This window comes from Labrus mixtus, chromosome 5, assembly GCF_963584025.1.
Source record: "Labrus mixtus chromosome 5, fLabMix1.1, whole genome shotgun sequence".
In the NCBI taxonomy this organism is placed as follows: Eukaryota; Metazoa; Chordata; class Actinopteri; order Labriformes; family Labridae; genus Labrus; species Labrus mixtus.
The window spans coordinates 700791-723341 of NC_083616.1; the positions used below are offsets into that span (position 1 = coordinate 700791).

Consider the following 22551-nt stretch of genomic DNA (forward strand, 5'->3'; position numbering starts at 1 on the left):
TCACTCAGCATTTATTTATTTATTTATGGTGTGATCTCTCACTCAACATTTATTTATTTATTTATTTATTTATTTATGATATGATCTCTCACTCAACATTTATTTATTTATTTATGGTGTGATCTCTCACTCAACATTTATTTATTTATTTATGGTGTGATCTCTCACTCAACATTTATTTATTTATTTATTTATTTATGGTGTGATCTCTCACTCAACATTTATTTATTTATTTATTTATTTATGGTGTGATCTCTCACTCAACATTTATTTATTTATTTATTTATTTATGGTGTGATCTCTCACTCAACATTTATTTATTTATGGTGTGATCTCTCACTCAGCATTTATTTATGGTGTGATCTCTCACTCAACATTTATTTATTTATGGTGTGATCTCTCACTCAACATTTATTTATTTATGGTGTGATCTCTCACTCAACATTTATTTATTTATGGTGTGATCTCTCACTCAGCATTTATTTATGGTGTGATCTCTCACTCAGCATTTATTTATTTATGGTGTGATCTCTCACTCAGCATTTATTTATGGTGTGATCTCTCACTCAGCATTTATTTATGGTGTGATCTCTCACTCAACATTTATTTATTTATGGTGTGATCTCTCACTCAACATTTATTTATTTATGGTGTGATCTCTCACTCAACATTTATTTATTTATGGTGTGATCTCTCACTCAACATTTATTTATTTATTTATGGTGTGATCTCTCACTCAGCATTTATTTATTTATTTATGGTGTGATCTCTCACTCAACATTTATTTATTTATTTATTTATTTATTTATGATATGATCTCTCACTCAACATTTATTTATTTATTTATGGTGTGATCTCTCACTCAACATTTATTTATTTATTTATGGTGTGATCTCTCACTCAACATTTATTTATTTATTTATTTATTTATGGTGTGATCTCTCACTCAACATTTATTTATTTATTTATTTATTTATGGTGTGATCTCTCACTCAGCATTTAACTAAACTGTACTTAATTAGGTGTTCTGTCCTTTGATGCTCTAATTCAACTATTTACAGCAAAGGAATGAATCTGCTTTTGACATCACAGGACCCAATAAGACAACTCCCTTTTCACTCCACCTTAGTGGAGGAGAATGGTGGGTGAGAGTGACTAATCATTCAAACACTCAAAGCTTGATCCAGAAGATGACTGGACTTAGTTGAAGTTCTTGGTCCAGTCGTTTGCGAGCCTGCTGCAGCTCATTCTTCCTGGATATTAATAAATTTATTCAAGTTGTAAAAACCTCTGCTATCAATGGCTTCCTTGGCACCTGTTTCAAACCAGCGGCCTCCTCTTGTCTGCATGTGAACCTAACTGTCTGTGAAGGAGTGTCAGGTGACGCTGAAGAATCTGGACCTGGAGGTGATTCTGTGGCGGGTTATGCATTTGAGAAGGGGTTGTTTTGGTGTATAATCCAGGATTCCCACTCGTCCTGGAAAATCTGGAAAACCTGGAAAACAGTTGACTAATTTTCCAGTACTGGAAAACACCTGGAAAATGACAGAAAAAGTCAAATGTCCTGGAAAATTATTCCAACACTCTCCTACAGAGTTGGACGTTTTCACCACCACACGTTAATAAAAGTATCTATTTGTTACATAATCCACAACGCAGATTGAGTTTAATTCTATAGATAATGTAATGGCTCCGCCTCCCCCTCGTGTCAAAAGCCGATATTTATTTAAAATAATATCTGGAAAAGAGTGGGAACCCTGATAATCCCCTTCATTCCTTGATGCATTGAATGGCTGAATACGTCTCTCTGTTTATTTCTGATGTGTCCTTTGGGTGGACAAGGCTGTCTTAGTGTGATGACTGGTTTGAATTGAGCTTAAGCACGTTACAGGATAACTTTGCCTAGTGTAACCCCACCTTAACTGTCATCCTGCGTGACGATTTCTGTTGTGTTCAGCAAAGTTTACAAAGTTCAGTTTCTGTGCAGCTGTGTCTTTTAATCCCGTCTGTTTTCACTTTGTGGAGTTTACTCTTCTACTAGCTACAGTAGTCGAGCTCTCAGCCTTCGCTCAAAGTTGTGATGTTCAGACCCTTGTCCCTCAACTCACTCGAGTGGTTTCTGAACCGTCCTCTTTCCCTCTGCCCTTTATGGCACATTTTGAGCCATACCATGTCAGGTTCTTAATTCTTATAACCCCGAATCCTGTAAATAGTGCAAGTAGCTTCTGGTCCACACAACCATTAGCATACTAGCTCTGTCCACCAGTCAGTTAGGTACTGAAGAAACCTGAATGTTGAATCATCAAGATGAGTTTTCAGACAATGATTGTGAAAACATTTGTTTATATTCCTGTGAATCCTGGAACCAATTAAGACCCCTGTGTCAGGATCAGGGGTCCTGACACGGGGTCCCAAGAGGACACGCTGAAGAACAGATAACACATACCTTTATTATTACTTTATTGATGTTTTTAAAGTTTGCATTGTCCTCTTCAAACCTATGAGGGTCCTCCAGGTGGAGCGGTCTGAAAACAACCTTCTGTCTTTGGTTAAATTACTCACCTCTATCCTGTGAGGAGAGGATGTAACAATGTGCCGCCTCAGACACAGCGGTGTGGCAACAGGATGCATTCATGATGTTTGCTCTTTGTCAAACTACTGATGATTAGCTTCAGTCCTGAGAGGATCAATGGAAGCGAGGCTCCATGTGTGAAATGAGAGAAGCCCGTCACAAAGGAGGACACTGCTGAGTTGATCCACTTTAAATTGTCCCACTGAGATCACATCTTTGTCCTGTTTTAAATCAGCACATTAAACAGACTGAATATCAGTATTGCTTTATTCTTTAAAATCAGTATTCAGCTAACTAAATCAAATGGAGTGTGCTGGCTGCATTTTTAAATTCTGTTGAAATTATGCTTTGTGTTTTTACTTCATGCTCGGCTGTGTTCTGATTCCCCACAGAGAGACCATGCTCCAGGCTCTAAGGTTTGTAATCCAGGGGGCCGGGGCCAAGGTGGACCCAGCCATCCGCAAGACCATCACCCCCACATTACTGGGCATGCTGGGACATGACGAGGTATGAGAGGAGGAGCTACTAGAAGATGTTCTTTAAAACTCAAAGCCCTGATGGCTGCTGAATGCATGACGTGATGACTCACAAATAAAAAGTATTTCACACAGTGAGCGATTTCACAGAGCGCTGTTCATCACAGTCGTTTCCTCAGAGCAGAAAAACGGAAGTCAAGTAGAGAGGATGTGGTTTTATGAAGAGTTTGAAACCTTTATGAACCTGTCTTCTGTCTGCGTGTGTGTGTGTGTGTGTGTGTAGGATGCAACACGTATGGCATCGGCTGGCTGTATCGGTGAGCTGTGTGCCTTCCTGTCAGAAGAGGAGCTGAAGACTTTGTTACTTCAGCACGTCTTGGGTCGGTATATCAGATATGACATCATCTCTTATTTAATGTCCTTTATTGTCGTGGTTCATCACAGACGTTACACCGATGTTGATGAAACGTTATGCAGTACAGATGTCCATCATCACAGTATCATGGACGTGTGACTCTGACTAACATGTCTTCTCGCCCTTCAGCGGACGTGTCCGGTGTCGACTGGATGGTGCGTCATGGCCGCAGCTTGGCGCTGGCTATAGCTGTGAAATGTGCTCCTGAGAAGCTGTGTGGGAAGGACTACTGTGACACGGTGATGGAGAGTGTGTTGGCTAATGCCACCGCTGACCGGGTGAGGAGAACGTCTGAGCAGCTCTCTTTACAAAGATATCGCTCACATCTGTGGAGAACTGGTCACTCGTGCTGCAATGCATATCGTGTACAAAGTGACCTTTAATGATGGAGTTGGATTCATATGGTTTGAATGTAACTTTTAAGGCCCTGTGTCCACCTTCAGTTTTTCCTGTACAGTAAAGCGCTGGCTGTGCACTAAGGAGCAGTGTCGTCCTGTCTTTATGACAACAGTCTGTGGACAACAGCCACTGTATGGCCGTCACTGCTCTGTTACTTTTTAATGCATGTTTTAATATTTCATAAATCATTTTTACTCCAGCAGACACGGAGCAAAGAGGATGTGGGTACAAGACACGATCCATATGGGGAATATCATACATTTGGAAAAGAGCTCCGGTTACATCAACAGCGCTTTTCCTTAAAAAATTAAAGATTTTCAATTTAAGAGGTCAGAGCGGCCGCACAAAAAAAGGTGGAGCGCTTGGAAAAAAGACGCTGGGCGCTGCACTTTTTTCTCCATGCATCGTCTGCTGCTTCAAACGCTCATGACGCTTCTACTCACTGAAAACAATTGAGAAAAGATGCTGGTGCTACAAACCAATTGGACACCGGGCCTAATGTTACCAGGCAACCAGAGGAAGTTCAAGGAAGTCCCTACTTCTAGGATGTAGTAGAATTGAAGACAAACAAAGGACTGGATGGATTTATTTCACATGTTGTGGATCAGTAGACACTCAGGTTACCGAAATATATGTTCACAAACACTGTAGAAGTGGATTTTTCAGAATATGTCCCCTTTAATACAGGATTTAACAAATACAGAGGAAGTATAAATACCTTTATTTTCTGTCCATATAACATGACCTCTTATGTCTTATACTGTTCCATTACTTGCACTTACACATCCGATGCTTTTGCCCTCACATGGGGTGGCTGTGGCTCAGAGGTAGAGTCAGTCATCTCTCAACCAAAAGGTCGGGGTTCGATCCCCAGCTCCTGCAGCCACATGTTGATGTGTTCTTGGGCAAGACACTTAACTCAAAGTTGCTCACACTGCTTCATCAACAGCGTATGAATTGATGAGTTAATACTGATGGACGTTTCTGCTCTCCTTACAGATTCCCATAGCGACCAGTGGGATCAGAGCGATGGGATACCTGATGAGGCATCATCTCCAAACTGAAGGAGGCAGCAGTGTTTCCCAGCGCACCATCACACAGTTTGTCAAGGTAGAGGCTCCAAAACATCCACTAATGCTGCCTCCAAGTATAGGTGTCATACTAGTGGTTTGTATAAGAACAACTAGACGGAGCAGTAAATAAAGAGTAAAGGCCAAACAATGTGTGGAAATGAAATGAAAGAAAACAGTGATGAGTACCTACAGGGTCAGACACTCGTTTGTTCCTCAACCTGCGACTGAGACGGATCGTTGAAAGTTCAAAAAGGCGACTCTGTTTACATCAACTGAAGCTCCTCATATTCTTATCTTCAAATGAAATGTGTCAATAAAGAAAACACATGAGGTGGTAGGTGGTCTGGAGGCTTTACTGACCACCACAGTGAACGTTCACTCTGAGATTTACAGTAACTCATTTCATTAAGTGGGTACTTGCTTTGACAGTTGGGTTCTGTATATTGATGTCGCTTGTCTGTGTGACCACGCAGTGTCTTCAGAATCAGTCGAGTGACATCAGACTGGTGTCGGAGCGGGTGCTGTGGTGGGTTTTCAAAGACCCAGCTACGCCCTCCATGGAGGCCAGTCTCATCAAGCCCCTGCTGAAGAGTCTGCTGGACAACACCAAGGACAAGAACACCAGCGTCAGAGCTCAGAGTGAACACACCATAGTGAACCTGCTGCGGCTCCGCCAGGGAGAAGAAACTATGCAGGTGAGACCGCACACTTTCTAAAAACCACAAATACAACACTCACTGGGGCAGCTGTGGCTCAGGTGGTAGAGTCGTCGTCTCTCATCTGGAAGGTTGTTAACCCCTAGTTACTCCTGCTGCTTCATCAGCGGTGTATGAATGTGTATGAATGGATGGGTTAATACTGATGGACTCTTTAATCAGCAGCCTCTACCATCAGTGTGTGAATGTGTATGAATGGATGAGTTAATACTGATGGACTCTTTACACAGCAGCCTCTACCATCAGTGTATGAATGGATGAGTTAATACTGATGGACTCTTTACACAGCAGCCTCTACCATCAGTGTGTGAATGTGTATGAATGGATGAGTTAATACTGATGGACTCTTTACACAGCAGCCTCTACCATCAGTGTGTGAATGTGTATGAATGGATGAGTTAATACTGATGGACTCTTTACACAGCAGCCTCTACCATCAGTGTATGAATGGATGAGTTAATACTGATGGACTCTTTACACAGCAGCCTCTACCATCAGTGTGTGAATGTGTATGAATGGATGAGTTAATACTGATGGACTCTTTACACAGCAGCCTCTACCATCAGTGTGTGAATGTGTATGTGTGACCTGCGGTGTGAAAGAGCTTTGAGGAGTCAGGAGACTAGAAAAGAACAATATAATTCCATTTACCTTACTCTGTCTGTTCTTCTCCAGAGTATTTCTGCCATTCTGGACTCTGCAAGCAACGACCTGCTGTCTGAGTGTCATCGGCGCTCCTTGAAGAAAATCTCCAGCCAGCCAGACTCCAATGAAGAGATAGACGACACCATCCTAACGTGATGGAGCGGGGTGGAGACATGAAATGATTTTGTAGATCCCCAGATACATGCTACACACGCCTGTGTTGCCTTTATTGGACCATGGCTGAAATGGGCTTTCCCACGTATATCACCAAACAAATACCTTTGTTGTTGTTTTTCTCTTTGATTATTTTAGCAGTCTTTAAGCCAAATTTACATGTTTTTTTTATTTTTAATTTGATCTCTAAATTGCCTGGTACTCTTGTGCTGAGACTACATAAGGCCAATTTGATGTTTCTGTGTTTTGCAACTCAATTTACCAAACAGTGTCAGAGGTTTCAAATTCTGCTGTAATGAAAAGACGCCCCTTTCTTTAACCTTCCTTTGGACTTTTGTGTCAGACCTTTTTTTTGGGGGGGGGGGGGGGGGAGCGAACCAACAAAAAACATCATCATTTCAGTGATACGGTTGTAATAAGGCAATGTGAAATAAAAGATCTTGATTTCATGCTGTATTATGAGAAATGGTGGAATCTTTTTTTCTGCACAGTTTGGTTTATGCACCCTAGACTTTTGAGGCGCATCACTTGGAATGACACTTGGGTAAAAGATCCAATGGGGCCTTAGCGTAGTGGTTATTACGCATGCCTCCCATGTACCGAGGCTATAATCCTCCAAGTCGGTGGCTCAGGGTTTGAATCCCACCTGTGGCTCCTTTCCTGCATGTCATTCCTCTCTTTCTGACTCTATCCACTCTCCTGTCTCTACAATGAAGGCATAAAAAAACCCCAAAAAAATCATTTAAAAAAAGACAGACTTCCACTTTAATTTAAGTTGTGCTAAATGAATCACAGTTTCTGAGATGCCATTCAATTAGTGTTAATAGAGTGATATTTATATTTATTGTAATTCATAATTTTAATTGTGTTTGAACCAACACAAACAGTTTCCATTAAAGGAGCAGAATCTCTCTTCAAGAGATAAAATGTCTTCAGCTCATCTCCGTCTGGTTTTCCCGCTGGGTATGTGAACTGCTGTAAATCGTGAATGACCGGGATGGATCAGGTCTGTGACGGCTCTGTTGTAGCAGGAGCCTGCGCAGTGTGGCCGGGTGACACTTGGGTGCAGCAGCTCCACCAGAGAAGGAAGCGGAGTTTCCGGCTGTTTGAAGCGGAGTGAGAGGACTGCTGACGCCGCGAATACCCGAGATAAACGCCGCCGGCTGGGGGGGGCTGATAATTTCTAGCATTGGTAGTGGTCGTTTACTTTCACACCGCGGAATCTGGGGGTCTGTTTCTTATTCTTACAAGCCCAGGGGGTCGGTCAGCAAACCAAGCAAAGAAGCGGCACAAGGCGGGGGGAGCCACCAGCTACCGGCATGGCCAGGGACTACGATTACCTCTTCAAGCTGCTCATCATCGGGGACAGCGGTAAGGCGACACCGGGGATGTGGGACGGGAAGTAGGCCTCGGTCTTCTTTTCTGACAAGGTGTAGAAGAAGACATAGAGCAGTGTGTTCCCGGCGTGGGTCTACATTAGTTTAACTTGGTGATTTTGTCATTTGAATATGATTGGTGATTTGTACACGTCCGCCATGTTATTGTGGCGTTGACAGGGCGGAGGTTGTGTGTCCGGGCGGTGCATGTCAGCCGATCAGGCCGGATATCGCACCCAGTCTCTGTCTCAGAACACATTTCTGACGTCTTTAAATTTGGCTGATACTTTAATTTGAGCACTACAACAAAACACACTCTGTGACCATCATGTCTGCACAAGCCGGGCTCCCACACTCCTCTAATTTGGCCTTATTTGTTTTTTTTCTCATGTGTTAGCTTGGTTAGCTAGCTGCAAGTTATGCTAGCATTACTTTTAGACTCAGTTATTTAGCTTCATATTGACTAAATGTAGAAAGATGCGGTTATTCCTATCAGCTAAGGTATGTTTGCATGCGCTAATGTTGGTAAACTTTGTTGCACGTAGTTAAAACCAGTAAGTCAAGTTATTGAAATGCATTTAGCTATTTAGCTGGCTAGCATGATAGTGCTAGCTGCTATATAGTGGAGGAATGTTGTACTGCAGTCCAGCTAAACAGGGTACACTGATACAAGTCCTTATTATTTACAGTCTATGGTAGTATGTCGTGTAGTGTCACATTGAATGGACTTGAGCTTGTACAGTTATTTTCTAGTCTTCTGACTCCACAAAGCACTTTTACACTGCAGGTCACACCTACACATTCACACTGATGGTAGAGGCTGCTGAGTAAAGAGTCCATAAGTATTAACTCATCCATTCATACACATAGTGATGGACTCTCTACTCAGCAGCCTCTACCATCAGTGTGTGAATGTGTATGAATGGATGAGTTAATACTTATGGACTCTTTACTCAGCAGCCTCTACCATCAGTGTGTGAAGGCGTAGGTGTGACCTGTGGTGTGAAGGTGCCTAGAGTAGTCAGAAGACAATAAAACACATAACAAGTCCATATACCATTTACCTTTTACAATGACCTCAGCCGGGAGAGCTTTCTTCGTTGGCAGTGATTGATCATTCATTGACAGGCCTGACTCTGGAACGAGGCTATCAGCTGGCTGCTCACAGTAACGACTTAATCACAGCAGGCCCTTCACTGTCGCTCACACAGACGCCAGTGTCTCCACAGCTGAAGCATGGCAGTACTATACTGCAGTGCCACACAGAGATGATTTAGAAAGATGCTGTCTGCTCATGTGCAGCTGCATGTAGACAGATGTGCTGTTAGAGGACATTGTATAAATGGATCTCTGAGGCCCACTGTGGCTGAGTTTGAATATTTAGATGCAGTTGTTGATCTTGTGGTCTGTCATAGTCACACATGCATGTGAAAAGCAGTTTGACTCAGTAACTCAGTAACGTACAATCCTGTGAAAAGATTCAGGCTCTAAAGGTGGAAATGGGAAGGTCATGCAGCGTTTCATCGCTGACACCTTGAGGAAATAATACTCTCAGTCCTGACTGCAGGAAGACGCTCACTATTCAAGATTCTCAAGTACAAAAAAGACAATGGTCTGTCTTTGAAGCTTTGGTTATTGTCTGTTTGAATCAAACTCTGTAGCATCAAGCCAACAGGAACCTGAGAGCTTTCATGTTCGGACCAATCAGGCATGAGGCGACAATAACACAAGAGTTGAGACCCACCCAAGGCAGGGCCGCAGATTAACTTCACTTTCAGCTTATTGTTTATTTGGATCCCCATTAGCCACTACCTAAGTAGCGACTACTCTTCCTGGGGTCCACTCATACAAACATGAATTTAAAATCCACACAAAATAAATTATAAAAACAACAATGTCCAAGACGGAACAGAAAAAGACAAAAATAGAAATAAATGGCAGCACAATAACAGGCAAAGTACTTAATCATCTATGCAATCAATAAATACAGTGTTGGACAAATCTTATAATTATTTTCCTCCTTAAAACACAGCAGAGTAACTAAACAATGACATACAAGACAAACACACATATACACACTATACATATAAATTCTACACTTATTATCAAACATTGATAATTAGCTGCAGCACGATAAATCATGGTTAAAGTCACAGTACTGGTCCCTCTTATTTATCTTTTTTTTTAATGTTTGGTCTGTTTCCTCTGCTCCATCCTCTCCCGTCACCTGGCTGTTATTTCTCAGAGAGAACTGTTTATCATCCGTGGTCATTTTAGGAACCATGATATATTTGCTCGGTCACATGTCTTGCCGCTGACGCTCTGATGCAGGTGTTTTTTTATTTTATTTTTACAACTGTTTGTTCTACTATTGTCCTGACTAAGCTCGGTAAGGCATCATCTACATGCTTTCGATGAGCGTGTAGGGTGCTAGCCACAGCACCAAATCTGTCAGTACACAGGAATTACAGAGTGTTTCGGTTGATTTCTTGTATTTGTTTTGTAGCTGTTTTGTGGTTTTTCACTCTTGGGTGACTCGAGTTTCATATGAGAAACTAAAGCTGAGCAGAAAGTGGAAAGTTTATGATGTACAGAAACTCCCAAGTCTGATGTTCAGCTTTAAACAAATCAAAAGGTGTCTGAGGTAAATACACATAAAGAATGTTTCTTCTGTATTGTAAACTTGTTCCTGTGTTTGATGTCATTCTCTTCCGGGGTCCTTCTCTAAACCTCATCCTGTTCTTGTTTCCTCTTCAGGGGTGGGGAAGAGCAGTCTCCTCCTGCGATTTGCAGACAACACATTTTCAGGTGCGTGCTTCTCCCCTCCACTCAGTAGCATCATTGGTGTGGTGGTTGTCGTTTGTTCGTCTTAACCTGATTTTTCTGCTTGTGTGCGTGTTTGCAGGTAGCTACATCACCACAATCGGTGTTGACTTTAAGATCCGAACAGTTGAGATCAACGGGGAGAAGGTGAAGCTACAGATCTGGGATACAGCAGGACAGGAGCGCTTCCGCACAATCACATCCACGTGAGCACGCACACACACACACACACACACACACACACAGGCTTTGTTTGTAATCTCTTTATTTTCTTCACAGCATTAGAAGTTCAAACCCAGAACGGTTCCTTGTGGTCTTCAGATGAGGTTTTATGTAGGAAGCAGTTTGTGGACTCCTTGAATGAGTTGGTGCTGCTCTGTGAAACTGGGTGGAATTCCCCACAGACTAATTACAGATGTGAGAGCGAGGCCCTTTGGTCACATACTGCAGGGCTAAATGATGGCGAGGGCTGGGTGTCTTTACCCTGTTGAGCGTGCGCGGTGTGTGTCACACTGCTGTACCTCCATGTACCTCTGGGTTTGGATAACTTTGGGCCCTTTTTCTGTAAACTATCCTCTATGTGTTATCTCCGTGCTCTGTGGAGATGGATCAGTGTCAGGGAACAGGTCCACCTGCCAGTGAAGTCTAGCCTCAGGTGGGGGCCTCATGCCCGAAGCTTCAATGAAGACTTTAAAAGTTCCAGATCAATGTGAGATACAGATTTCAAAGGCCTGTCCTTCCTGAAGTAAGTTTAAATGTTTTACCTGTTATCAGGGATGTTGTGATCACATGGTCGGTTTATAGCTGCCCAGCTTGCTGAAAGATTTTTAGAGGTCAAGTCCTGACTAAAGGTTTGCCCCCTCATGCCTGCTGTCTGTTATTGGTAGTTTATGCTCATCTATTCCTGTTTACTAAGTAAAAACACACACACATAAACACACTTCCTGTTGTCTGCTGGCTCATCACTGTTGAACATTGAGATGACTACATAACATTTCAAAGTAGACAACGATCACTGAAGAGAAGTTTATTGTTGTGATTTAATGGTTCAATCAGTGAGATGTGTAGAGAGTGAAATGATAAAGTGATCTTACTATCTGATCAGACATTAAGGAAACATACTATGTTGAAGTGCTGTCTTCTCTGACAACAATGCAGCAGCCAGTATGTCCTCCTTCTAACTTTAGATTCTGCTCCTGAATGCTCTGGATTTGTTTGGTCCATTGTTAGTTCAATAATTACCACGAAGACTGTTCATGATGTACTTTACTGGAACTCTTGTTCGACACTTGGTACAGCGATAACCACAACCTACAGCACCCTCTTGCGCCCCCTGTCCCCCATCACCAGTATAGGACATAACACTTAACAAACTCCCCTTCCTCTTCAAAGAAAAAGTCCAAAACATTTAACAGTTTAGGAAACACAAATGCTTAGTTCCTTTTAACAGATGAACATAGGTTTATAGTTGCAACTTTAGTAACACTATTTTGTATGTGGAAAAGCTCTTCTTTGTAGTCCACTTAGCCTGTAAGTTGCCATACACCTTCACTGAAAGCTTTCAGTAGAGTTAGTGCAGAGGTCCCCTTTTTTGTTAAACAGTCTGCAAGCTGCTCCTTTGTAGTTGACCACATGATCTGCTGGACGACCTTGGAGTGGATGAGCTCCTTGATGCTGCTGATTTCGAGGCGGAGTCTCTTCTCTGTGACTGATTTGGTAGATTTGACGGCATCCAGAAGAGAATAATTATCTGTTACACACACAATAGGCAAGGTATTTCGTCGGTAATCACCTGTGGTAAGCTCTGAGAAAAGTGTGGCTAAGAAAACTGCACTGTCAATGCCATCTGCAAGTGCTAACGTCTCTCCAGCCAAAGTACTGTGGACAACTCTCCTGATTCTCTATGACTGCCAGCATAAAGGTGAGAATCTTCCATTGCCTCCATCAGGAAGGTTATTGAGGAATCACTGAACACCACTAGTTTTAGTGACCGGTCCTCTCCAAGGTGCTGAAACCTCAAGGTCACATCTTCTGATTTCAGTTTTCTGATTAGTTTGTTTGCATTGTGCAGGGTCTGAACAGTGGCATGTTTTGTACCAGATGCCAGCATGGAAATGTCACACAAAATGTCAGGTCTACTCTGCCTTGCCACCCACAATATTTGGCCAATCTTTGACTTGAGCATCTCAGTTTCAGTTTCTATTAAAGGAGCCTCTCTCTCAGTTGCTCTGGTGGGGTCCACAGGAATGGGCTGCAGATTTTTTCTGTACATACTTTGTTGTACCTGTATCTCATCCTTCAGAGAGTGAATCTCTATTCCAATGTAGTTGAAGCTGTTGTGTTCTTCACGTCCAACCTGGAAAACAGCTTTCAAGTGAGGGATAACTGTTGTGGAAAATGTCTTTGTACCACCCCAAATGAAATCATCCACGTGACAAGCAAGAATCCCCATCACATTGCAGGAGTCATCCAGCCAATAGAACACTGCTGGATCAACTTGTGACACAGTGGCTCCCAACTTCTGCATTGTGTCTTTTACTCTGTTATACCAATACAGAGAAGCATCTGCAAGACCATAAACACACTTTTTCAGCTTCCAAAGATGGCCTTGCCTCTGGGCTTCTTGGGGAGGCCTGACATACACATTTCTAGCCAACTCTTTACCTTGTAGAAAGGCTGCGTTAATGTCCATGGAGTTCAGCGGCCACTTCTTTTGGCATATGACAGCCATTATCATTTTCAGAGACTCTGAGGCACAGGTAGGTGAGTCTTTTTGGAGTTCCTGAGTGTTCATTTCTTCAAAGCCTCTTGCAACTAATCTAGCTTTTGGTACAACACCATCAGGTGTTTCCTTGAGAGTGCAAACCTACCTTGTAGAGATGCATTTCTGGCCTTCATCCTTCACCTCTTCAAACACTTCATTCTTTATCCAGTTGTTGAGCTCAGAATGTTTGGCAGACATGAAAATGTCGTCATTTACAATGAGTATTTCATCTTTGTGCCTCGTACTGTCGACCTTTTTCCTCACAGAGTCTAATTTTGTCAGAAGTTTAGTCATTCCATCATCCTTATTCAAGTCCTCCGCGGCGATTTCCAGCGCGCTATCCCTCGCTCTTCCGGTTAGCAACAAGGCAACTGCCAATGCCTGCTTCTTCTTCTCCAAATCGGTAACTAACCTCCAAATTTCGACCTAATTTTTCCAACTTTCGTATGACTTCTTCTCGTCAAACGGCGGCGGAACTTTATAATTGCCAGCGGCCATCCTCTGCTACCAATGTTAGTTCAATAATTACCACGAAGACTGTTCATGATCGCGTACTTTTTACAACCTACAGCACCCTCTTGCGCCCCCTGTCCCCCATCACCAGTATAGGACATAACACTGAAGGTAGGCGATTTTAAGGCACCCCCACACACACACACACACACACACACGGCCGTTTTGGACGCCCCTCAGCTTACTAGATATGAGAGCAGTTATCAGGTCAACAGGTGTTGCAGTGATGGAAGCAGCAAGAGAAGTGGTTCAGATAGAAGTGATTGTACCCGACCTAAAAAGCCTCTGCATGTTTCTAATAAGCTCCACGAGCAGAAACGTGCTCAAACTAGGATCAATATTGGAGATGTTTTTGAAAAATGGAGAGAGGTTAGAACACAGAAAGGTTTACAGACCCATACAGAGCTGGATAAACACTGAAGCTTCAGAGTCCACCACATGGTGACCTGTGTGAGCATCAACTCTAGAGAGGAGGGGGGAGACAGCTCTCTATGATGTTTAGAATTTAGACTGCAGTACCCATTTTAAACACTAGGTGTCAGAGTTACATACTGCTCCTTTAGAAACATTGTCCAGCACATTGAAGTTCAGTCTTTTATTGATTGATTGTCATCCTTTATGTTTTATGTTTGGATCGAGACCTCATGATGTATAAATGGAGCTCGTTTGTTTCACTAATGAGATTTATCACTTATGGAGACATTCACTGAATAAAAATGGTTCATATCTTTGATTCCATCCAATAGAGGAATGAAGGAAATAAAACTGACTGTGAGTTACTGTATTTTGACGCAGGGCCGTTTGAATTTGAGCTTTTTGGAGCGTGCTTTAATGAACGTGGGGATAAGATTGTTTATTGCAGTTATTCTGGCATGGATAATCGTGGTATGAATAGTCCCATCATGCCTATTGGGGACGTTCAGTCAACACCAAATCCCCACATTGTCATGGGAGGCAGAAACACTGACACACATACACACAGGATGCCTGACAAAAGGTTCTTTGTGTCTGTTTGGCAAGTGCAAGTACATTGGGGATGCTCCCTCTCTGGGGCCGAGTCTGAAAGTTTGCTGCACATTTACAGTCCTGTAGCCCCGCTTTGATTCAGGTGTATGTGTGTCGAGATCTACCTCTCCCTGTTGGACATCAACACCAGAAGTAGGAAGAGCCACAAAACTATGTAAAAAAGTGATGAAATGTCGCTCTAGAGGTGGATTATGTTGAGCTGTTCGCTTTGTTAAAGTGGGCTGTAGGTGATGAGGACAGCTGGCTTTTTCTTCACATGATGAACTAGGATTTCATTATTGAACTAAATTGGTCCCATTGACATTAAGAACCTCTTTTTCCAAAGGGAGTCAGCCGTGGAACAGAAAGTTACAGACGGAGAGATAAAGTAGGATTTACAAAAACCACTGAAGTTTGGATTTAAAGAAAACTTTCTATGAGTTAGTAGTTCAAGTCGAGCTAAAACATGACATCCTTTACAATCTGCTGCCAGGTCTTTCATTGTAGATTTAAAAACCTTTAGGGACTCCAGCTCCGGGAGCTTTGAGTCGTTCTGCAACAGATTCCAGGCTGAGGGGTGCAGAACACCCAGAAGACCTGTTCCTACTTTCTGTCCGAGTGTTTGAGACACAGAGCATGAAGAGGTCCTGATGAATACTGTCTGGTACTTTCCTGCCTGATAGAAACACAGAGGTAGTGTGAGAGCAGACCAATAACTGCCTTATATATATAAGTGTAGCAGGGTCACCAGAGCACGCCATCCTACCCGATAGTACAACTCACCATGAGTCAGAGCTTTCAGTTTGTTAGGCTGCATACACAGAGACACAGAGCAGAGGCGTGCATGTACAGAACATCACCAGAGTCCATCACGGGTTCAAAAAAGTTTCAGATTTTCAACTCTTCATAAAAAGGCCTTTAATCCTCACCTCCTCCCAAGGATCGACCACACTTCATCACTGTTTGCTGTGTCATCTCTTTATGTTATATGTAAGTCAAAGCTAACAGTAACTTATAAACATGTGACCTAAAGGCTCTTTTCACAGAGAGCAGGTCCGTCACTGTGTGCCAAACAGAGTCTCCTTTATCCAATGAGACGGCCTCCACCATAGCCTCAACGCAGAGGGATCAGAGCTGATCACTGGAGAAGTGCTAGAATAGCTTCTCTACTTCCCAACAACACTCACTTTGACTAAAAGACAAACTGGAGTGGGAAACTGTTTTTTCAGGTTTTGAGAGGTCCATGCTCTGACAATGGGAGGGAGTTTTTCAGAGATCATAGATATCACACAAACCTCGACAGCAGCAGTTTTGACCATGTATATAATACTCTGACCAAAGAATGGAGAGCACATACCTCATGGTCCTGAACTCTCCCTGCAGGAGCTGCATGTGACAACGTTTACTTCACAAACAGTTTATCTGTGTGTTAGTGAGACGTCATCCTGCAGGCCCCTTAAGCTTGAAGTCAGAGCTAAGGTTTAAACGCTGCTCGTAAAGACGTCCAGAGCTTTCTGAGGGAGGCGTGTTGATGATGTCACAGAAGACAGCCAATATGTGTGTCTGTGCCGGCTGTTTATTTATCTCCTTTCAGATACACTCTTTAATGAACATTGCAGACACACCAAATCCATATTTCTCTCTAAAACATGAACCCTGAGTTTGAGTCTGTGTCTGTACCCGTGCTTGTCCAGGTACTACAGAGGAACACATGGGGTCATAGTGGTGTACGACGTCACGAGCGCAGAGTCCTTCGTCAATGTGAAACGATGGCTACATGAAATCAACCAGAACTGTGACGACGTGTGCCGAATATTAGGTGAGTGCACCTGTCACCCAGGACTCCTTTAGATTAATTTAGATAAAAAGAAAACAAGATTCCAGCTTCCTGTCCCCTCACCTCTCATCCATTTCCTGTTTTCAGTGGGAAACAAAAATGACGACCCGAACTCCAAGGTGGTGGAGACGACTGACGCGCAGAAGTTTGCAGAGCAGATGGGGATCAACCTGTTTGAGACGAGTGCAAAAGAGAACATCAACGTTGAAGAGGTAACTCATTGTCCCCGTGTGTCTGACTCATTGTTCATGTGTTTGTGTGGAGCAGCATGTCCGGTATGCAGAGCAGCTCAGCTGAAGTCCTGAATTAAGAAGCATGCCCAAATAATCTGTGAGACCTGCTCATCGGTCAGCTGTCTCACTCTGTCTCACCATGTCTCACTCTGTCTCACAATGTCTCACTGTTTCTCACCAGGTATCATGCTGCCTCACTCTTTCTCACTCTGTCTCACTACGGCCCACTCTGTCTCACCCATTCTCACTCTGTCTCACGTTGTCTCATACTGCCTCACGTTTTCTCACAATGTCTCACTCTTTCTCGCTCTGTCTCACACTGTCTCACACTGTCTCACACTGTCTCACGTTTTCTCACACTGTCTCACTCTGTCTCACCCTGTCTCTTGTCTTCTCAGGGCCTTACCCCCTATTCACACATACGTAAGGTCCGTCAGCGCCGCGCAGTACGTTGTACTTAGCTTCCACTCTAGTCAATCATTGTGTTCACACAGGGCGCGCTGCGGTCCGTCGCCAGCACTATGCTCTGCTCCGTTTCAAATACGCAGCGAGTCTATTTTCGCCGGAGTGCGCTGCAGGCAAGCGTCAAACTGGACAGAATATGACAGCCCGGACAGGAAGTCAGACAAGGAAACGCACAGAGCATCCAGTCAATTTCAAAATAAAACACAATATACAGACTCACGATCGTATTTTTCATCACTTTATCAACATTACGTCAAAACAGAATGAACAACACTGCATCCTCAGAAAGACAAAGCAACATGTTGTTTGCATGTTTTTCTCTTTATTCCCGCGGGATCTTGTAGTTCTCCTGTGTCCTGGGTGCGCTCCGCTGCGCTGACGTCCCAGAAACGGATCCAGTGTGAATGGGCGCAAGCCGTCCGACGGAGCAAAACCGTGGCGCTGACGGACCGCGGCGCGCACGGAGTATGTGTGAATTGGGTGTTACTCTTCATATGATTTCTCAGTGAATCAGGTACCTTAAAATCTGGTGTATAGGACACACTTTTGATACCTATCTTTTCTTCTAAAAAATTGGCTACATCCTGTACACCAGTGCGACCAATATACCAGTATAAAATAATGAGGCATGTTGTCGACTTACCTGAACACAACAGAAATCATCACGCAGGAAGACGCTTTTAACATTTTTTCTCCTCCAAATCCGACTGCAACTTATATTCTGGATTTTACAGTAATTGTGTATTTTCATAGTTTTCTAAATTTTACAGACCGATTTGTCCAATTTATAAAAGTTCTTCAGCTCATCTTCAAACTGGAAACAGAGTTTTAATTATCAGAAGCAAACTTCCTCCAAAGCTCAAACACACACGTTGAATCCCGGGTCTCTTCTCATGTTGAGGCTTCTTCACTACTTTCCCTCGTTTTCTATGCTAAGCTAAGCTAAATGGATGGTGGCTGTAGAGTCAGTCACTTCGTCATGCTCTCAGAAGAAACAGTCATCTGTTCAGGTTGAATGATAGCTGATTTGACACCTCAAACTGTTTTTATTTTGACCTTTGAGGAAGTCAAAGAAAAACCATGTGCATCTTTTTTTTTAGAAGTTGTGACTGATTGTTTGTGTTTATTCTGTCCTCACCCTGCAGATGTTCAACTGCATCACAGAGCTAGTGCTAAGAGCCAAGAAGGAGGTGCTGGCCAAGCAGCAGCAGCAGCAACAGAACGACGTGGTCAAACTCACCCGGAACAGTAAACGGAAGAAGAAGTGCTGCTAGCGGCCTCCGAGGCCCCCCCCCCACCCCCCACCAAAGGCCCGCGGCGTATATTCTTGACACAAGCATACACACAAGATGGGACTCAGAGCTTCTAAATTAAAGAGCAGATAAAGATTTAATAAATATACAGAGAAAGATTAAAAAAAAAATACAAAACGTCCCCTTTGGACAAAGTCATCATGAAGACTTGGAACGTGTACAGATTTATTTGACGCCAGATCGACTTTTATTTGGGATTCAGCAGACGACCATGATTGACCTGAAGTCCTTCACGGATCTGCAAGCTGACAACCATCCGCCATATTGTTCCAATTATTCTCCATAAACGCCCCACATTCTTCATGAGTCTCCCCCCTCTGCACAAGGGACAGCTCTGCGCCCGAGGAAGAGGAAGGAGGACTCACCGTATCCGGACTTCTTTGTTGATCTCTCGTTTTTGTTTTGGACAGGCGTGGTGGCCGCTGTGCTTTGCAGGGAGACGTTTGTTTTGAGACGGTTGTCTGAGGTTTCATCGCCTTCAGACTCCTGTTTTCTTCCAGCCGACACGGAGACATCCTGAACTACTAGTTTGTGTTTCATTTGACTTCAAGGGGAAAAATCAAAGATGATGATTGGTAGACGACCTTTAGCAGCGGATGTACCTCATCACCTGTTTTGTTTTCTTCTTTTGTCTATATTTTGCCAAGCTTTGCACCTCTTCCTTTCTAACATCCAGTAGTGTTGAGCCACTTTAATCCATCATCTGTTTCTCCTTTCTGACTTTTTTTATGTTTAAAGTCCGGCAGAGCAGTCGACCCGCTCTGTTCACTGCAGTCTTACTGTGTTCACAGTTAGCTTTTAAACGTTTTCCTCCTATTCCTTTTTTTTTTTTAATGACACTGCCAACATCATAAAGAATATATGAAGAGCTCAGTGGAGGATCTCATTGGACTTGTTGCCATAGTGGCCCCTGGTTTGCCCAGCGGCAGGAAGAATCAGGATCTGATGGGACACTGTTGAGTCCTCAGGAAGCGCTCAGGGCTGCCCTCCTCCTCTCCCTAATCCTTTGTTTTTCTGCACTCTTTCTTTGGACCCCGTTAACGCTCCCAGCATTCCAGCACCTGTCATGGGCGAGGACTCACCTCTCGTGGGCGATGGACTCACCTGTCATGGGCGAGGACTCACCTCTCGTGGGCGATGGACTCACCTGTCATGGGGGATGGACTCACCTCTCATGGGCGAGGACTCACCTGTCATGGGCGATGGACTCACCTGTCATGGGCGATGGACTCACCTCTCATGGGCGAGGACTCACCTGTCATGGGCGATGGACTCACCTGTCATGGGCGATGGACTCACCTGTCATGGGCGATGGACTCACCTGTCATGGGCGAGGACTCACCTCTCGTGGGCGATGGACTCACCTCTCGTGGGCGATGGACTCACCTGTCATGGGCGATGGACTCACCTGTCATGGGCGAGGACTCACCTCTCGTGGGCGATGGACTCACCTCTCGTGGGCGATGGACTCACCTCTCGTGGGCGATGGACTCACCTGTCATGGGCGATGGACTCACCTGTCATGGGGGATGGACTCACGTGTCATGGGCGAGGACTCACCTGTCATGGGGGATGGACTCACCTGTCATGGGGGATGGACTCACGTGTCATGGGCGAGGACTCGTGTGTCATGGGCGATGGACTCACCTGTCATGGGGATGGACTCACCTGTCATGGCGTTGGACTCACCTCTCATGGGGGATGGACTCACCTGTCATGGGGATGGACTCACCTGTCATGGCGATGGACTCACCTGTCATGGGGATGGACTCACCTGTCATGGGGGATGGACTCACCTGTCATGGGGATGGACTCACCTGTCATGGCGTTGGACTCACCTCTCATGGGGGATGGACTCACCTGTCATGGCGTTGGACTCACCTCTCACGTCGATGGTCTATCAAGGGGCTCATGGACTCTCACTGTAACCCGTAGCAGACTGGAACCTGCCCTTCCTTTAGAGCATGTAACACGTTGTGAAGGGGTTTGTAGGAGGACTGTATGTTCTCAGCTTGCAGAATATTTGTAACAGTTGACTAATGTCAAAGTCTGATGTCATGTTATCTGTTGCTTTTCTGTATAACCCCCGCCCCCCCCCCCCCCCCCCCCTTTCTGGCTTACATGTAAACTGAAGAGTTACCTGACCGTGTTTTTGGCGTCCATCATGAGAGTGTGAAAGACGGTGGGACGGGTAATTTAAGACCAAATGGGGGGTGAAGTAAATCCCTAGATTCCAATGTTCAGGCCGGAGCTCCATTGTCTCTCCATGTGACCGTTACCAAGACAACGTACTGTGTCCTTTACCGACGACTATCAGTGTGTTGAATTGGGAGAGTAATAAACGGAGAGAGCTGCACTTGTTGCTAACGTTTCTTTTCCACTTTGTGGACTCCCTGATGCATCCTGCGGGGCCTGGAAACGTTCACACATCCTGATTAGTTTTCATTATGTGTATGTACATAAATATATTTGTGTGTTTATATTCAATATCGAAACATACACACATAATTAGCACACCGAACTGTGCATGTGTTGGACATGCCTGTGTGCTGTGTTTGAACACACACCTGTCAGCTGTGGTTGCTGTACACTGGAGAAAAAGAGATGTACTATTCCTTTTTTCCCGACATGAATTAAATCAGTAATCGACATTTTAAAGGAATAAATCTTTGACACATACTGACCTCTCTCATGTGTCAGTGCTTTGAGGCTCGGTCTTAACTTTGTTTTAAACCTGTGTCTTTGATTTCTGTGAATAAACTTGTATGGGAGGAAGTGTGCGCCATTCTTTGGAGAGCGTTCTGCTGCTGCTGCGTGTCTTTGACTTCTCAGAGAGTTAAATAATGTTCAGTAAGCCGAGTTAAAATCAAAGTAATGAACCACGACTGTGTGGTATTCTTTCTTGTTAAGTCGATAGAAACAGGAAGGAAAGCTTTAAATGGTAAATGGTCTTGAGCTTGTATATTTCTTTTCCATTCTTTTGACTACTCAAAGATCTTTTACACCACAGGTCACACCAACACATTCACATGCTGATGGTAGAGGCTGCTGAGTAAAGAGTCCATCAGTATTAACTCATCCATTCATACGCATTCACACACTGATGGTAGAGGCTGCTGAGTAAAGAGTCCATCAGTATTAACTCATCCATTCATACGCATTCACACACTGATGGTAGAGGCTGCTGAGTAAAGAGTCCATCAGTATTAACTCATCCATTCATACACATTCACACACTGATGGTAGAGGCTGCTGAGTAAAGAGTCCATCAGTATTAACTCATCCATTCATACACATTCACACACTGATGGTAGAGGCCGCTGTGTAAAGAGTCCATCAGTATCAACTCATCCATTCATACGCATTCACACACTGATGGTAGAGGCCGCTGTGTAAAGAGTCCATCAGTATTAACTCATCCATTCATACGCCACTGAAGAAGCAGCAGGAGCAACTTGGGTTTCAACATCAACATGCGGCTGCAGGAGATGGGGATCGAACCCTCGACCTTCCGGTTGAGAAGCCAACTTTTTCACTGAGCCGCAGCCCATGAACAAATATTTATTACACGTCATCACCCACTCTCATCTGACTTTATCCGCTTCCCTGTCCCCTCAAAGGCATGAAAAGCCTTTTTTATTGATAAAACAAATCATGCATATTATGTTATGTTATATGCTAGCTGGTTACGTTAGCATTAAGCTAAGCCCAAAGGCTCACAGGGAAACATGGCTGCTCCGGCTGCTCTCCAT

The 22551-nt window shown here is 43.8% G+C and overlaps 2 protein-coding genes and 1 long non-coding RNA gene across 5 annotated transcripts in view; 2 read left to right on the top strand and 1 right to left on the bottom strand.

The window, feature by feature from the left end:
* The window catches only part of gcn1 (GCN1 activator of EIF2AK4), a 35316-nt gene extending 28390 nt beyond the window's left edge, over positions 1-6926 (top strand). The window contains exons 52-57 of the mRNA XM_061037187.1: positions 2965-3079; positions 3332-3428; positions 3593-3741; positions 4862-4972; positions 5409-5630; positions 6327-6926. Coding sequence (XP_060893170.1) covers positions 2965-3079; positions 3332-3428; positions 3593-3741; positions 4862-4972; positions 5409-5630; positions 6327-6452 — 820 coding nt within the window. The 3' untranslated portion in view covers positions 6453-6926. The remainder of the gene's footprint in view (positions 1-2964; positions 3080-3331; positions 3429-3592; positions 3742-4861; positions 4973-5408; positions 5631-6326) is intronic.
* A 590-nt stretch (positions 6927-7516) lies between these two features.
* On the top strand, positions 7517-18916 carry rab35b (RAB35, member RAS oncogene family b). The gene is made up of 6 exons (XM_061037190.1): positions 7517-7841; positions 10604-10654; positions 10752-10875; positions 16646-16770; positions 16876-17000; positions 18632-18916. The coding sequence occupies exons 1-6, from the start codon at positions 7790-7792 to the stop codon at positions 18758-18760; spliced, it is 606 nt and encodes a 201-aa protein (XP_060893173.1). The 5' UTR covers positions 7517-7789; the 3' UTR covers positions 18761-18916.
* A 667-nt stretch (positions 18917-19583) lies between these two features.
* Positions 19584-21123, bottom strand: LOC132973678 (uncharacterized). Of its 3 annotated transcripts, none has more exons than XR_009673054.1 (4): positions 20638-21123; positions 20574-20595; positions 20489-20510; positions 19584-19860 (listed from the first exon to the last, which is right to left on the bottom strand). It is a non-coding gene; the product is annotated as an uncharacterized LOC132973678 (long non-coding RNA). The 3 variants fall into 3 exon arrangements; XR_009673053.1 differs by adding an exon at positions 19925-19968 and having other exon boundaries at positions 19749-19860; positions 20574-21123; XR_009673055.1 differs by having other exon boundaries at positions 20574-21123.
* Positions 21124-22551: the final 1428 nt, after the last annotated feature.